This window comes from Entelurus aequoreus, linkage group LG02, assembly GCF_033978785.1.
Source record: "Entelurus aequoreus isolate RoL-2023_Sb linkage group LG02, RoL_Eaeq_v1.1, whole genome shotgun sequence".
Lineage (NCBI taxonomy): Eukaryota > Metazoa > Chordata > Actinopteri > Syngnathiformes > Syngnathidae > Entelurus > Entelurus aequoreus.
This window is the reverse complement of record NC_084732.1, coordinates 62221141-62239968: the sequence shown is the minus strand read 5'-3', so window position 1 is coordinate 62239968 and position 18828 is coordinate 62221141. Positions and strand designations below refer to the sequence as shown.

At 40.6% G+C, this 18828-nt stretch overlaps 1 protein-coding gene across 3 annotated transcripts in view; it reads left to right on the top strand.

Moving 5' to 3' along the window:
* LOC133637161 (zinc finger protein 595-like) overlaps positions 1-18828 on the top strand; it is a 60435-nt gene that overhangs the window by 30092 nt on the left and 11515 nt on the right. For all 3 annotated transcript variants that reach the window (XM_062030463.1, XM_062030462.1, XM_062030464.1), the window contains 4 exons: positions 3099-3796; positions 5865-6074; positions 10702-10825; positions 14270-14503. In XM_062030463.1, the coding sequence (XP_061886447.1) occupies positions 3099-3796; positions 5865-6074; positions 10702-10825; positions 14270-14503 (1266 nt within the window). The remainder of the gene's footprint in view (positions 1-3098; positions 3797-5864; positions 6075-10701; positions 10826-14269; positions 14504-18828) is intronic.

The following is an 18828-nucleotide window of genomic DNA, read 5'->3' as shown; positions in this document are numbered from 1 at the left end:
AAGGAGAAATGAAGTTGAGGTCAACAAGGTCAACTGCACCAACAAAGGAAAACTGAATACAAACCACAAGGTGGCAGCAGGTGGTGACATCTATACTGATATGGACAGTTTAATGTTTTAGGAACAAAATGATGCCACATCTTTTGATGGAAATAATAGTTTTCAGCCTACAGAGGGCTCAGTATATAGACACCCCAAAAATCAAAGTGAAAAAATTATGTGGCAGGCTCGTCCATTTTGCCTAAATTCAATTTCTGCAACTCAAAATTATTTTCAATATCTTGTGTGGCCCCCACGTGCTTGTATGCATGCTTGTATGCATGCTTGACAATGTCGCAGCATGTTCCTATTGAGACGACGGATGGTGTCTTGTGGGATGTCCTCCCAGATCTGTCTAAGGGCATCAGTGAGCTCCTGTAAAGTCTGAGGAGCAACGTCTGATGGACCGAAACATGTCCCAGAGGTTTTCTTTTGGGTTTAGATCAGGTGATCGTGAGGGCCATTCAATTGTGTAAATTCCTTCATCCTCCAGATAATGTCTGCTTACTCTTGCCACATGAGGCCGGGCATTGTTGTGGACCAGGAGGAACCCAGGAACTACTGCACCAGCATAGGGTCTGACCATTGGTGCAAGGATTTCATCCCGATACCTAATGGCAGTCAGACTGCTGTTCTCTAGCCTGTAGAGGTCTGTTCGTCCCTCCATGGAAATGCCTCCCCAGACCATCACTGACCCACCACCGAACGGGTCATGCTGAATGATGTTGCAGGCAGCATAGCGCTCTCCTTGGCTTCTCCAGATCCTTTCACGTCTATCACAGGTGCTCAGGGTAAACCTGCTCTCCTCTGTGAAAAGCACTGGGCACCAGTGGCGGACTTGCCAATTCTGGTGTTCTATGGCAAATGCCAATCGAGCTCCACGGTTCTGAGCAGTGAGCACAGGGCACACTATAGGCCGTCGTGCCCTGAGGCCACCCTCGTGAAGTCTGTTTCTGACTGTTTGGGCAGAGACATTCACACCAGTAGCCTGCTGGAGGTCATTCTGTAGGGCTTGGGCAGTGCTCAGCCTGCTCCTCCTTGCATAAAGCAGCAGATATCGGTCCTGCTGATGGGATGAGGACCGTCTACGGCCCTGTCCAGCTCTCCTAGAGTAACTGCCTGTCTCCTGGAATCTCCTCCATGCTCTGGAGATTGTACTGGGAGACGCATCAAATCTTCTTGCAACAGCATGCATGGATGTGCCATCCATCTGCGCAACTTCAGGAGGGTTAAGAAATCGTCTCATGCTCCCAGTCGTGATAATGACTCTAGCTAAAGCCAACACTTGTGGAAAAACAGTTAAAAAAGATCAAGAGGGAGGAACTTGAAATGGCCTCCACCTGCAAAACCAGTCCTGTTTTGTGTGCCATCTCGTTGTTGCCCCTCTAGTGCACCTGTTGTTAATTCCATCAACACCAATGCAGCTGAAACTGATTAACAACCCCCTCTGCCACGTACCTGACCAAAACCTTATCAGAAAAGTGCAATTGAATTCATGCCATACCCTGATAAAAAACTGTTCCTTTAATTTTTTTGAGCAGTGTAGTTAAGTAATGTATAGTTCACAATATGAGATTAATAAGATTATCATAATTTTTTACGATGTTTATCAGGATTCTTCTTCCTTGTACTTTGTAAACACTTTGAGTTTGAACAGTTTCTTAAACTAGATCATATTAGTATATACTACATAGTTCGATTTCTTTACTTAAGTCATTCCATAATTTAATTTCACATGGTAATAGGCTAAAGGTCTTAAGTATTGTACGTGCGTACACATGTTTTAAATTAAAATGTTTTCACTATGGGATTGTGTTTGTGAAGGAGATTGCTAAGAAGAAATTCAATGAATTAATCAAAACATGACCGAGCTATTACTGACTTGGTGAACGGGTCAAGCGTAGCACTTCTAATCTGCACCATACAGCAGACAGAGTTGATAACGCCAGCCAAGGAAGTTAAAATAATTTTAAAACGGAGGACATTTATCCATGAAAATATGGAGAATATGATGATGGTTTAAAAGCAGCTGGAAAAAGTAGCTTGAAAGAGATACCGAAGTGGGGTGTGTGTGTGAGAGGGTACAGCTTGTACCACAAAAGATGCACGTTTTAAATTCATGTATGACATTATAACAGGGTTATTATTAGCATATGTGCAGCTAAAACATTTAAAAAAAAATCTACAATTTACTGTAACATGGGACAAGCGGTAGAAAATGGATGGACGGATGGATGTTTTGATCAAGCTTTATTGAAGACTCCAACATCCAAGTAGACATCACGGCGCGTAGAGCCAACCGTGGCAACCAGGTCTCTCCATTTGGATCTATTGTGGGCAAAGAGTTGAGCTTGTGCCAGAGTCACGTTACAGGGTTTACAATCACATACAGTACATACAACAAAGAATACAGCATAAAAGGCATTACATCACATAATATAAAAATAAAGTGCTTGTGCATATTCAGTAAAAGGCATCTAATAAATAAGCAAGAAAAATATATTTTCTCTAGTTCAAAGTAGAATTATTGTTGGCTCAAATGTGAACATTTCTACTGACACAGATAACAATGTATAATATACTAATTTAGTAGCATTCAAAGTAAAAATTGATTGAATAGAGATGTTTGGCTTCTTGTCGCACACAATAGTTTAATAATAATAATAATGTAACATTTTACAGTGTGGGACTGCCTATACTTTGAGTGCAGTCATGTGATTGCCAGTCTCCGTTTGATTGGTAAAACGGAGTCAAATGTCACTTTTGGATAGGTGCAAAAGAGTCATGTTACCATCCCTGACAAGCAAAAACTAAATACGCCTTTGCAAGCAGTAATCAACTGATTAAAATGAAAGTAGCGATCAAAAATACAATATTCCCAAGTACAAGTAAAACCTATGTTGCATTAAAACTACTCTGACAAATACAATGTATCCAAAAAAGTTAGCTAAGTAAATGTAATGTTTGATATGACTAAAAATACATATATTTGTTATGCCCCTAATATTTATATTGTTTGCATTTTACAGTCAATTAAAATGTTCACTGTATATTTTCAGATAATCAGAGAATGAAAGTCACGAGGGATGCAGAAATGGTTGTGACTAGCCTACACAGCGTTAAGAAAGACAAAGAAGTACATAATCAACTCAAGGATGAGGAAGGATGGAACAAGGACATCTATAAACTCTCAAAGATTCTGTCAACCAAACTGAATGCTGGAGAAATCTTGTCTAAGAGAAATCCAAGCTTCGAGGGAAATGAGGACAGCAACAACTTGACGGCTCAAGTAGCCCCTGCAACAGATGGACACCTGAACGGGGCCATGGCCACTGTGGACATCATGTCACAGTCTATCTCTGTAGACAAGCAGAGGAACTTAAGTGGTCAGGCACCTTCTGTCCGGGTTAGTTCTCGGCTAGCTGCTAAACCACGTCGCTTTCACTGTCTGAACAGCCGGGTTAAGGAACTCCCTATTCATTCAGACAGACATACGGACGGGCTAATAGAGACACTCACAGAGGCAGCCAAGTCCTCTGCAGATGAGCCGGTTTCCATGGCAACTTCATATACTGATACAGCTGTCAACGCTCCCGAGATGAGAGAGAGGCGTTACAGGTGTTCCAACTGCGGTAAAATGTTCTACCAGATTGGCCACTTAAAGAAACACCAGTTCAGTCACACAGAAGAGAAGCCTTTCACCTGCCAGGAGTGCGGCAAAAACTACACTTCTGCAGAGAGCTTCAAGGCCCACCAGGTAGAAGTGACCTGATAGATTTGGAATATTTTGGGATTTCGCAAATGCACAGTAGTCAAGCAATTTAGAATTGTCAAACTATTCATAAGAATGCATTTCTTGAAACAATGTTTCATACCTCTAAAGCTTGCAGTACATCACATCAATAGGAGTGGCTTCTTTTTTTAAGTTTATAGAGTTGCCTCAGTTATTTAAATAGATCTTTTGGGAGCTTTAGGGCCTTTGACAACATAGATGTAATAGCTATAAGCGTTGCCTTGGGTCAGTTTTGGATTTTCTTTAAACACAACTGCACAATTAATCCCTTTATCTCCACATCAATGTTTAATATGTACAATGTATGGTGTTTATACAGTTGGCAAATATGGTCAAGCAATGTTGCAAATTTTCGTATCAATCCATTACTAAGTAAATTCAGGGCCAGTATATTCAATACTGATCAGTGTTTCCCATACATTTATTTAATTGTGGTGGCCCCACATGAATACATTTGGACCGCCACAAATAGATTTATGTAGAATAGAAATGTGATGACATCATAACTCTGCTTTTTAGCACACCTCATAAGCAGAAAATAAGTAGACGACTTAGCGACATTTTGACTATATTGAGTGAATATTCAGACCCCTATTGATTGTCAAATCTGAAGAAGCAGATGGTTATGCTCAGGCTAAATTGGGGTCCTAAGCAGAGTTTTATTTGGCGTGATAAATGTTATGCTATACCCCCACGACCAATTTTGAAGCACTAACAGGCGGATATGTCTTGCTCGTCTATGACAGAATGAACAAAAAGGAAAAAAGACTTGATGTTTTTGCTCACATGCGTCATGGGCTATTATGCAAATTAAACGATTTGATAGGAACCCAACAGCACAGATAGATTGCAGTCATATGGGAAACACTGGTGTTACTGACGCCAATAATTTTTTCTTGACATTTTTAAAATCATTGAATGATTCTGTTTTTAATTTGAATGAACATTTTAATCTGAATAAACCACAAACAAGCAAACAAAAACAGTTATGAAACAATCTTATTTGCGAACAATTTACCATTATATAAATACAACAATATTGATTAAAAAAGTAACAATAATTAACATAACTAATAAAAACAATAACGGGACGAGCGGTAGAAAATGGATGGATGGATGGATTATATAAAATGATTCCCTTTTATTACTTACAATCGTTTGAGCAAAATAAGTTAATACTGTAAGAACAATAACTACTCTCGGCTGTCATTTAAATCCTTTGGCTTTTTGCCCCCAAAGCTCTCTTGTTTTCAAGAACATATGCTCTGATTTTGTTTGCATAAATAAAATATATATCCATCCATCCATACATTTTCTACCGCTTATCCCTCTCGGAGTCGCAGGGGTTGCTGGAGCCTCACAATATATACATATAATTCAGTCAACAATGAAATAATATAAACAACCTATTTACACATAAACACACACACACACACACAGCTATTTATGGAAATGAGGCCAGAAAAGAACTGAAAAATATCTTATCACGCTACTATCTGATACCATCCTTGGTGTCAATACCATCATTTCAAATAAAATATACTGTAAGTACATTACTTTTACTACCCCAAAAAAGTTTTATTGTAGAAGTTACAATCTTCCCCCTAATTGTCCATTCTCCCCTTAACACTGCTGCTGTCTTCTGAAACAATTTACTGCCTTCAGAGTTCTTATTTTACTGGTGTGGACAGCTAAATGGGCTCCTAAACAATAACTTTTTTTAGATGCTGTGTGGGTTTTGTCTGTTTTTTGTGGACTCGTCCCTTGATGACCACATGCTTAGTCATCAAATGGGCTCACTATTTACCCACTGAACAATTGCAGTTGAAATGATAATACATTGGTTCATCTGCACAACAGCATGATATTTATTTGCTGGCTAAGATAATGAACGATGTTCAGCTTTGGGTTAGGGTTCAAATCTGTAAATGTCTAGAAGGTAATAATGTAGCCTTGAATCTCATCGATTAGATCTCATGGTTGGTACATTGTATATACTACTATCAACAATAAGGGTTTACTCTCTCTCCAGTTGAGCCACCGTGGGGAACGTCCGTTTTCATGTCCTCACTGTGACAAGACCTATGGCCTGAAGCGAGACCTGAAAGAGCACTTGGTCCTCCACACTGGAAACAAGCCGTATGTGTGCGAGCACTGTGGTAAGGCATTTGCACGTCGACCATCCCTGCGCATCCACCGCCTTCTCCACTGCAGCAGATTGATTTACTCACAGCCTCCAAAGGTGGGATGTTGTTTTTTTCATATAATTTGACATTTTCAAATAAGCAACTCTCTCCTTTCTACTTTCTACTTTCACTCAATGATAGTATGGAATACATTTGTTTTGGTTTTCCTCTCACTATCATTATTAATAGCTTATTGACAAATCTACATTCAGCGTTTATTTATGAATTATACCTTTCTGTCAGACGTTTACTTTCATGTGTATGTTTCATTAAAATGTGGTGTGGCGTTACACCAGGGTTACAAGGACATACAGTAAGGGCAGGTCTGTTTGATAAACTATTTAAATAAATGCAGCACACACACAAAAAAATTAACAGGATACACAAAGTACCTTGACAAAAATGTAATTAAACAGTGAAAAACAGGGTATAAAAATAGAAAACACTAAAGAAGTGGCCATGAAGGTATAGACTTGACAAAAGTCACAATTCCAAATAAGGGTCTGACAGCTCACAGGTGAGCAGGGCGGCTTCACGAGGAGGTAAGCATGGCACGGAGACATAAAAAGGCAGCTCAAAGTCTTTACTAAAAAGTGGAGCGTAGGAATCACACAAAGAAAGCTTCAGAAGCTTTATCTCATGAGGAGCAACAGGAGGTGCAGCGATATTGAAAGCCAAGGGTTCCTTACAACACCAGCACAAGTAGCAAGAACATACGGGAACGAACAAGAAAAACTATTTACAGACCTAGCTGAGTTGAAAGTGCAGTTTGCAATGTTTTTTCAACCCATCCATCCATTTTCTACCGCTTATTCCCTTCGGGGTCGCGGGGTCAACCCAAAAATATTTATTTGTTAAATACACAAAACAAACATTCAATCATAATTTACAAAGTACAAAATTAACTGTGCAGGAAAAAACAATAAAGGGCTTAAATAACAGCCTCCACTCTAATACAAAAACACCACCACATGTCACCAAACAAAAAAGAAAACAAGCAAACAGAAAGACAACAGCAAACAGAAAGACAACAACAAAGACAAAGTGGCACCTCTGAGTATATTTAGCTTTTTTAGATAAATCACCCTAAATACAAACATATTGTTCTCTGTTACAAAGGTAACATCTTGTAGCCCATATCAGCGGATTTTTGAGAATAAGAACAGAATATAAGAACACCACCAACATAATAATGTTGTCAATTAAAAAAAAAGTCTATTTGTCACAATTAGAAGTTAAAACTGCAATTCGACCGAAATAAAATTACTAATGGTCATGGCTGTTAATCCCCCCTGTAATGTAGCCCCCACCCTGGACATTTATAACATGTTATAAGATGGTTGGTACAATGCATGTGACTATGCCAAATTTAGCTGATTCAAACTTCGACGAAATATGGTTATTAAACAGCTTATGATTGTTATTTTGGTTGTTGATTGTATTGTGTGTTCGGCTTTTTGTATGTAATGAACACAAATGTAATTGGCATTGCTGGCATAACAATATAGCAACTACAATTGAAATACATATTAACCATAACCCCATCTTTGCATTAATTAATTGATTAGATCCCATTGTCTGTGATGAAAATATTCTACTGTCATGTCAGTGCGCTTCACTCCCGTTGTCGCCATGGGCGTTCTCCAACAGGGGTATTCCCCTACAGCAGGGGTCGGCAACCTTTACCACTCAAAGAGCCATTTTGGCAAGTTTCACAAATTAAAGAAAATAATGGGAGCCACAAAAAAACTTTTAAAATTTAAAATGAAAAGCACCGCATACAAAGTTTAAATGCTTTGTGCTATGTTACCCGGGGGTCTCCGACACACGCACCGGCACGCACTTTAATGTGGAAATTTGATGTTAGTGCGGCCCGCGAGTTTTGAATGAATGGCGCTTGATAGCGTCATACTTGCCAACCCTCTCATTTGTCCCGGGAGACTCCCGAATGTCAGGGCGTGATGACACTGCTTTTGGCGCCCTCTGCAGCCTGCCCAAACAGTGTACCTGCTCGACCACATGTAGAATGCAGTTTCAGCTTGCTCACATAAGTGACAGCAAGGCGTACTACCTCAGCAGCCACACATCTTACACTGACGGTACCAATACCCAGAATCCCATGCAGCCCTAACTCTTCCGCTCAACCAACGCACGGAGAGGGGGGGGGTTGATGTGTGGGGGGATTTGGTGGTAGCGGGGGTGTATAATGTAGACCGGAAGAGTTAGGGCTGCATGGGATTCTGGCAGTGGCGTGCCGTCACTAGAGGCAGGGGAGGCACGGCCTCACCTGCCATCATGGAAAGAAAAAAAAAAGTAAAAAGAAAAAAAAAATAATTAAATTGTTATATGTATCCAGTGATTATACTAAAGTTATTTTCCATTTAACTTCACCAGTTTTAGATTATTTTTATTTTTATTTTCACATTTGCCGTTCAAATACTGAGAAGAGACGGTGCGGTGATCAGCAGCCAGTTGAGGCACGTCACTGATTTGTGCCTCAACATGGAATGTGCACAATGACTCGGCTAACTGCTGAGCTGCTGTGCAGTGACACCATATTGCTATATGAATTATATTATACATTTCCATAGTTTAGTTAGCTGAGGTATATAATGTACAGTGTATTTTGTCAACAACTGTATGTGTGTAACGTATTTATTGTGCTGAGCGATCATAAAACTGGAGGCTCGTGCACCTCCGCCGCAGAATGCGTCGCCCGACGGGAGCGCCACACCAACCAAAGCCCACACCCAAACCCTCCACGTGCAAGACCGAATCCACCCAAAAAAAGTCACTTAACAAGAAGCCAAAAAGTGCAAAAACAACAATGCTCGCGCTGCAGGAGCCGCGAACGACCACAGGGACACAACATTAGGTACACCTGCACTGCAGGTTCATATGTTTGTAAATCTGACTGTGATAATGCAGTCGTGCCTCACCAGACATTAACCTCACCGCACGCCACTGGATTCTGGGTATTGGTTGTGTTGTGTTTATGTTGTGTTACGGTGGGATGTTCTCCACAAATGTACTTTTCATTCTTATTTGGTGTGGGTTCACAGTGTGGCGCATATTTTTAACGTAACAATGTTAAAGTTGTTTGATACGGCTACCGTCAGTGTAAGCTGTGTGGCTGATGAGTAAGTATGCTTTGCTGTCTCCTATGTGTTCAAGTAAAAGCAACATACAACATGTGGCCGGGCTGGCATGCTGTTTGTAAATGCTAAAGGGGACAATTACTGCAGTGCAATTAGGGCACTCCCTTTATTTAGTAATTAGAGTGTAAATAGGATCATGTTTTCCCTGGGAGTTATCTATGAGAGACACTGAGATCCATAGGTCTCCTGGGAAAATCGGGGGGGTCGGCAAGTATGTAGCTGAGCCGCATCATAGTGGTCAAAGAGCCGCATGCGGCTCCGGAGCCGCGGGTTGCCGACCCCTGCCCTACAGTGTCTGCAGCCTGCAGTTTGATCTACTTGCTGATGAAGTCAAGATTGAACTAAAAACAACTCAGGAACTAGTGCAACAAAATAAAAGCACAAAACAGGAAATATGTGAAAAATAAACTAAAGTCATAACTTGTCAAGTATACGACATTATCTCCAGTATTCACTAATTTGTTTATTCATTGTTAATCTCTTTACTCATTTGGATTTATCATTTTCAGTTCATTATCAATTAAAACCTTTTCCAAAATGTATTTAGTCTTATAACTAACTTAAATTTTATTTTATTTTCCTTTATCACTGCATAAGCTTGTCATTTTTTTATTTTCTCATGTGATTATTTTATACTTTTGATCTTGTCTTCTTATTTTCTTACTTGCTTGCATCACTGCCTAAGCAAACCTTTACTGCCAAAAGAGCCATTTTGCTACATCTACCAGGAGAGAAAAAAAAGTCCAGAACTGCAAAACAAAACAGCTTATGAACTTTGAAAAGTTTTAATCTTTTTTGTAATTTTACGGGCAAATAAATCTGTCCATGCAGAATTTAACTCTATTTTCTTCTCAGATATTTATTATTTTGGATGTATTCATGGTTAGCTTACCGCGTTTAAAAGCACCATGTCTCTCCCGTGCAGATGTCTCATTGCGCGCACACACACACATACATAACAACCCTTTTTTACCTTCCTTGCACGTCTCCAATCACAAGTCAGGCCTGTGCACTTTCACGGCCGCAAGGGTTATATAACTCTTTTCACAAAAATGCATATTTTCCTCTTTCTTGTGTTAGGAAAATCTTCTTAAAAGGGAGCTAAAACAAGTAGTTGGAAGGGCCTTTGGTTTAAGATATCAATGCTATTAATGCTACACAATTTGCTAATTAAAAAATATAAACATTAATTATTGAAAGTGTCAACATGTAAAGCATATGGTGTGAATTAATTATCAGTAATGCATACAAATGTAGAACAGGTACAATTAAATAAGCTCTGCTTCTTCCTACTCATTTTCCGACATGTTGAATTGTGCAAAGGTGATGTTGCTCAATGTAAATCATGAAACAATTTCAGACATGAGTTCCAATACAATATAGGCTTGACTCTCAGTGCTGCTTAAATCTTTCATGTACCATCTCTACTCTAAATTTTCATTCCAGTCATGGATTCTCCCTGAAGTGTAGTTTAACACCAAAACCATAAAAAGAGGAAATAAAATAATTTGGGGTTCTCTCTCAGTTGCAGTGTAACCTCTGCCCCAAGCTGCTAGCAAACCCTGGTTCTCTGAGGAATCACATGAAGCTCCACACTGGAGAGAAACCTCACATCTGTCAACACTGTGGGAAAAGTTTCAGTCAGAAAGGTAACATTGACACTGATGTCTGAGCCTGAAGGAACAACAATATATTCCATGTGTCATGAAGTAATGGAGGATTAATCTATACATACCTTTGCATTTGAAAAAAAGATAAACACCGGAAACATAACATTTTAGATTGTATGTTGTACATACTTGCACAGCAATATTACAACACACGTTAACGTTCAACGTAGAAATGACCACATTGTCCTCCAATGGGTTCACCACTCATAGTAGGGGGCATAGAGGTCGGGTGAAGTGTGAGCTGGACGGCAGCCGAAGGCAGGGCCCTGGGCGGTCCGATCCCCGGCTACATAAGATAGCTCTTGGGACATGGAACGTACCTCGCTGGGAGGGATGGAGCCTAAGCTGGTGCACAAGGTGGAGAAGTTCTGGCTAGATTTAGTTGGACTTACTTTGACGCACATCAAGGGCTCTGTAACCAGTCCTCTCACGAGGGTCTGGACTCTCTTCTACCCAGCAGCTCAGAGCCTGTACGTTGGACTTTAACTCAGTAAACAAGAGCGTAGCTTCCCTGCGCCTCCGGGTGTAGGGACGGGTCCTGACTGTTCTTTGCGCCTACGCACCAAACAGCAGTTCAGACTGCCCGCCCTTTTTGGATTCACAAGAGGGACTACTGGAGAGTGCTCCCCCAGGTGATTCCCTTTTTCTGTTGGGGGATTTCAAAGCTCACATTGGCAACGACAGGGAAACCTGATGAGGCCTGATTGGGAGAAACGGCCGCTCGGATCTGAACCGGAGTGGTGTTTTGTTATTAGACTTTTGTGCTCGCAACAGATTATCTATAACGGACATCATGTTGAAAGATAAGGCACCAGGACACCATAGGCCGCAATTGTATGATCGACTATGTAGTTGTGTCATCGGATTTGCTGTCCCATGTTTTGGACATTCGGCGGAGCCTTCAACCAATCACCACCTGGTGTTGAGTTGGCTCTGATGGTGAGAGAGGATGCCAATCAGACCCGGCAGACCCAAAGGGTCTGTTGGGAACATCTAGCAGAGTCTCCCGTCAAAGAGAGTTTCTATTCCCACCTGCGGAAGAACTTTGAACATGTCACGAGGGAAGTGCTGGATATAGAGTCCGAATGGTAATCCTTTCGGCTCTTGGGACTCTGGAGGCAGCAAACAGGTACGGACAGGCCAAGCATTGTGCGGCTTTGACAGTCGGAAAGGCAAAAACTCGGACATGGGATGAGTTTGGTGAAATCATGAAAAACGACTTCCAGACGGCTTTGAAGCGATTCTGGACTATCATCCGCCGCCTCAGGAGAGCTAAACAGTGCACTGTCAACACTGTATATGACTGGAATGGTGCACTGCTGACCTCGACTCTGGGTGTTTTTGATCGGTAGAGGGAATACTTTTAAGACCTCCTCAATCCCAGCTACACGTCTCTCAATGAGGAAGCGATGGTGGGCGCTCCCATTTCTGGGGCTGAGGTTGCCCGAGGTAGTTCAAAAGCTCCGCGATGGAAGGGCCCCGAGGGTGGATGAGATCCGCCCGGAGTTCCTTAAGGCTCGGGATGCTGTGGGGCTATCTTGGTTGACGAGACTCTGTAGCATTGCTTGGACATCAGGGACGGTGCCTCTGGATTGGCAGACCTGAGAGGTGGTTCCTCTCTTCAAGAAGGGTAATTGGAGGGTGTGCTCCAACTATCGTGGGATCACATTCCTCAACCTTTAAGTTGTACTGGAAAGATGGCTACACCAGATAGTCGAACCTCAGATTCAGGAGGAGCAGTGTAACTGTGGACCAGCTCTATACTCTCGGCAGGATCCTCAAGGGTGCATGGGAGTTTGCCCAACGAGTCTACATGTGCTTTGAGGACTTGGAAAAGGCATTTGATAGTGTCCTTTAGGAAAGCCTGTTTGGGAGTGCTCAGAGAATATGGGGTAGCGGACCGCCTGATTGTGGTGGTTCACTCCCTTTATGATCGTGTCAGAGCTTGGTCTGCATTGTTGGCAGTAAGTTGAACCCATTTTCAGTGAGGGTTGTACTCCGCCAGGGCTGCCCTTTGTCACCGATTCTGTTCATAACATTTCTGGACAGAATCTCCAGGCGCAGTCAGAGCATTGAGGGGATCTGGTTTGGTGGCAGCAGGATTAGGTCTTTGCATTTTGCAGATGATGTGGTCTTGCTGGTGTCATCTGGCCAGGATCTTCAGCTCTCATTGGACCTGTTTGCAGCCAAGCGTGAAGCGACTGAGATGAGAATCAGCACCTCTAAGTTCAAGTCCATGGTTCTCGCCAGTAAATTGTGGAGTGCCATCTCCGGGACGGGGAGGAGATCTTGCCCCAAGTCAAGGAGTTCAAGTACCTCAGAGTCTTGTTCATAAGTGAGAGAAAAGTGGATCGTGAGATCAGCAGGCGGATCGGTGCTGCATCTGCAATGATGCAGACCCTGTATTGATCCGTCGTGGTGAAATAGGAGCTGAGCGGGAAGGCAAAGCTCTCAATTTACCGGTCAATCTACGTTCCTATCCTGACCTATTTTCATGAGCTTTGGGTTTTGACTAAAAGGACAAGATCACGGTTACAAGCAACCGAAATGAGTTTCCTCCGTCTGGTGGCGGGACTTTCTTTTAGAAATAGGGTGAGAAGCTTTGTCATTCGGGAGGAGCTCAGAGTAAAGTCACTGCTCCTCCACGTCTAGAGGAGCCAGATGAGGTGGTTAAGGCATCTGGTCAGGATGCCCCCCGGACGCCTCCCTGGGGAGGTGTTTAGGGCATGTCCGGCCGGTAGGAGGCCACAGAGAAGACCCAGGACACTTTGGGTAGTCTCGAAGCTGGCCTGGCCTGCTTTGGGTCTTAAATTTTATGTCGACGAAAGCGGCCAATCACGTTTGTAAATTTTGACTTTAACAGGCACTTTTTAATGAAAAGAAGAAAACGATTCTTGATGCTGTTGACATAAGCAGGAACAACTTTAATGGGTCCCACTGTATAGTGTAAAAACTACTGTGGTACCTTGATTTTTGTTGGTAAACTGTTCCAAAAGGTCAAACGACAACCGAAGCAAATGTAAATCCAATTAATCTGTTCCAGACACTCAAAAATATGAACATAAAACACATTTTATAGAGAACATTTATAGTTGTATAAGACAATGTTAAATACACATAACTGATGAATGAACTGGATGAATTAACATTTAACATTACTTTGACCTACATTTTAAGGCTTTTGTTGGAAATGATAGCGATGACCAAAGGAGGGAGGGTAGATCAACATAGACACCACCTTGTTAGATTTGTATTTGAATTTAATACTGTTTCTAACCTTCTCTATCAAAGTGCTTATACTCTCAGTTTTTGTTGGCCCCATAGTGGCTTTCAACTGTAACCCCTGCCCCTTAACAAATTCAAATATGTTTAACCCACTATGTGTTTCTGAGCCTTTTAATTGTTTGTCTGTGTCATTCTCAGGGAACCTTGATAGCCATTTGCGAATTCACAATGGAGAAAGGCCATTTCCCTGCTCCGAATGCGACCTGAGTTTCTCTCGGAAAGCCGAACTTTGTCGCCACATGTTTTCCCACACCAGGGGCGGTTTCCTCTGTAGCTACTGTGGAAAATCTTTGAGAGACCCGCACACCCTCAAATCCCATGAAAGATTGCACACTGGTGACAGGCCCCATCGTTGCATTGTCTGCGGAAAAGGTTAGTAAGATTTGCCAAGTAAGCATGGAGCAAAACAAACAAGTCTTAATGTGTTAACAACAGTAGCAACCTCAATTAATAGTTATTTAAAACTATTTCAAACTATTTTAAATGTGCTGGTCCAAATTTTACTATACAGTGGAACGTGTTTAAGTCAACTCGGCCGGGCTGACTAACGTCAACAAACGCGGTTGTTGACATAACCAAAATCGAAACTATTTCTTGCACATTTACTTAAGCCAGATACATAAGGGCAATGGCCGATTATACTGTATATAATTTTTGACCATACAGCAGTTTGTTGACATGTTTTTTCTCCATTTAGGTTTTCTTTGTGTTTATTAGTGCTGTAAAACAATAAATATTTTAAATATGATTAATCACACTTTTGAATTTACTTGCATAATTTTAATTAACTTTGAAGAGACCCCAATAGGTTTGACACAAATGCAATTTTTTTGTCAGAATGTCATACATGAACATTGTTTATGTTTTACTTGAATGCACATTATTTAGTCCTGCAAATTTATCTGAATTATCAGGGTGTATTTTGACATGTGAAATGTATCAGTGAGCACACCTCACTTATCTTTGCACTAGCGTATGCATTGACTTGATCACTGACCGTATAACAACCTGTGATGTCTTTCAGGTAACTTCCACGGTTAAGGTAAAGGAGCATGTGCAGTCAAAAATAATTGCCTGATTCCTGAATCTGCGTTTCCACATGATTCATGCAATGCTTTTTTGTGATTAATCACATGCGATAACGTGCAACTTTGACAGCCCTATTTTTAATATTCTTATCAAATAGAAGTGCTATTGTAATAATTTGTATTGTGTTGTGTTTCTGTGGTGGAATACAAGTTTATACTGCCGTGCTTTTACTTTGAAGCTTACTTTGTACAAAACAGGAAGTCACTGTGCGTTTATTTTAATACCATGTAACTCAGTGTCGCTCCTCTCTATATGCAAATCACTCTCTGTGTGTAGGGACCTGAAATCTTTTGGCATTTCCTGTTTTTGCGTGAATAAGTGCATGTGAGATATCAATTAATGAATGACAGGGCGCTTCATATAAAATTTTACAGCAAACATATACCAAGCTCCCTACTGCTCCGTCACTAATAAGAATATAATTTATTATTTCGCACTAAAATGTAGGTTATTGAACAATTTTTTTCCATTAATTTGTTTTAGTACAAAAATATGTCAAGTTAGATTTTAAAAGCATGAAAATTGTTTCTCATAAATGAAAAATGCTGTTATGGGGTTTGGCGTGAGGAGTCAACATAAAATTCTGCTTAGGGCCCCAATTTACCTAGGGTTGGCCCTGGTGTGACTAAACAGTATTTATTTTGCTGTTGTACTTTAATGATGCTTAACGATAATCAGGAAGTTAACAATACTACAACACATGTCAACATAAACTGACCCATTTTTCATAGAAATAACAGTTTTGGGTCCCAGATTTTATTTCGACATTAGCAATGGACCAGGTATGTGGATGTAGACTTAGGGGTCCTATTATGCAAAACCAACGTTTCTTACCTGTTGGTACCTGTTTTTGTGTATTTGGGATGTGCATAATTCCTTAAATTTTTAAATCAAACCATGGAGGCATGGCAGAGATACAGTATTTATAAAACAATCGTGCCTTCCTATATACTTCCTCCAAATGAGCTGTTTGTAATTTTTGCCCAACTTGTGAGGTTTTTTTAATAGGGGACATGAGCGGATATCTCCATATATTGAAGAGCTTTTGCACGAGTATGCCATTGTAGTCCGACGTAGTCAATAAGTTCCTTCTTTTTCTCTATCCTCTTGCATCCTTCACTGTTGCCATTCTAATACAAAGTAGCGAATAGTTCTAACTTATAGTAGGGCTGCAACTAACGATTAATTTGATAATCGATTAATCTGTCGATTATTATTTCGATTAATCGATTAATAATCGGATAAAAGATACAAACTACATTTCTATCCTTTCCAGTATTTTATTGGAAAAAAACAGCATACTGGCACCATACTTATTTTGATTATTGTTTCTCAGCTGTTTGTACATGTTGCAGTTTATAAATAAAGGTTTATAAAAAAAAATAAAAAAAATTGCCTCTGCACATGCGCATAGCATAGATCCAACGAATCGATGACTAAATTAATCGCCAACTATTTTTTATAATCGATTTTAACGATTAGTTGTTGCAGCCCTAACTTATAGTATATCTGTCAATAGACTCCACATGGAAGCGCTAAAATTCAATAACCGTGTTACAAAAAAGGTCACTTAGCGTAATACATAATGTTGAATATGGAGAACATACAAACCTTTCATTTATTAAATCAAAAATATTGAAATTCAACGATTTAGTGCATTTGCAAACAGCTATAGGTATGCACAAGCGAACTATAATATGCTACCCAAGAATGCACAGCAATTCTTCCCAACAAAAGAAGAAAAATATAATCTTAGAGACAAAATTAATTCAAAACATTTGTATGCACGTACAACACTCAAAACTTTTAGTATATATATATTTTTAGATATAATATAATGGAATGGCTTAACGAAAGAAATCATTGATTGATTGATTGAGACTTTTATTAGTAGGTTGCACAGTGAAGTACATATTCCGTACAATTGACCACTAAATGGTAACACCCGAATAAGTTTTTCAACTTGTTTAAGTCGGGGTCCACTTAAATTGATTCATGATACAGATATATACTATCATATATACTATCATCATAATACAGTCATCACATAAGATAATCACATTGAATTATTTACATTATTTACAATCAGGGGTGGGGGGGTGGGGTGGGGTGGGGGGACTTAAGGATATGGACATCAAGTAGTGGACATAGAGAGAGAGAGAGAGAGATCAGAAGGCATAAGAAAAAGAAAAAGTATCTGCATTTGATTGTTTACATTTGATTATTAGCAATCCGGGGAGGGTGTTAGTTTAGGGTTGTAGCTGCCTGGAGGTGAACTTTTATTGCAGGTTTTTAAGGAGGATAGAGATGCCCTTTCTTTTATACCTGTTGGGAGCGCATTCCACATTGATGTGGCATAGAAAGAGAATGAGTTAAGACCTTTGTTAGTTCGGAATCTGGGTTTAACGTGGTTAGTGGAGCTCCCCCTGGTGTTGTGGTTATGGCGGTCATTTACGTTAAGGAAGTAGTTTGACATGTACTTCGGTATCAGGGAGGTGTAGCGGATTTTATAGACTAGGCTCAGTGCAAGTTGTTTAACTCTGTCCTCCACCTTGAGCCAGCCCACTTTAGAGAAGTGGGTAGGAGTGAGGTGGGATCTGGGGTGGAGGTCTAGAAGTAACCTGACTAGCTTGTTCTGAGATGTTTGTAGTTTAGATTTGAGGGTTTTGGAGGTGCTAGGGTACCAGGAGGTGCATGCGTAATCGAAAAAGGGTTGAACGAGAGTTCCCGCCAGAATCCTCAAGGTGCTTTTGTTGACCAGAGAGGAAATTCTGTAGAGAAATCTCGTTCGTTGGTTAACCTTTTTGATTACCTTGGTTGCCATTTTATCACAGGAAAGGTTAGCCTCTAGAATGGAACCTAGGTAGGTGACCTCATCTTTCCTGGTGATAACATTGTCACCTACTTTTATGGTGAAGTCATTGACTTTCTTAAGTTTGATGTGGGACCCAAACAGGATGGATTCTGTTTTACCCAAGTGTATGGATAGCTTGTTGTCAGCAAGCCAGGTGCAAGTTCTACAGAGCTCAGCACTGAGGATTTTCTCCACCTGTGACTTGTCCTTGCCGGATACCAGCAAGGCAGAGTCATCCGCAAACAAAAACAATTCACAGTCGCATGCCGATGACATGTCGTTCATGTATATTAGGAACAGTAAAGGTCCCAATATACTGCCTTGGGGGACTCCACAGCTCACCGAGAGGGGGGGGGACACGGTGCCGTTAACCACGAAGTCTGATAGTTTATATATCAATGATGAAATCTTAACATTGCAACATTAATGTACAAATATGATCCAGTGTAGGAGGCTGGTCAAACAACAAGTGTTCACAAAGTACAAGAAGAATTATGATAAACTGTTACTGTTAGTAATTGCTATTAATTGGAAAAGGGGTAGGCTCCGATAAGCCTTGCATCTTCCGACTCCTTTGTAAAGAAAAAAATAAAATATGTAAAATATGTGATGTATCATATTGATACTGTATACATGTTTGAAATAAATTTCAACCAACCAACTAAACAAGTTGATGTGGAGGCACGTAAATAAGACCACCACAAAACGGTGCATCCCAAAGAGACTGTCAGAATGCGGTTTGAAGATGGTCTGT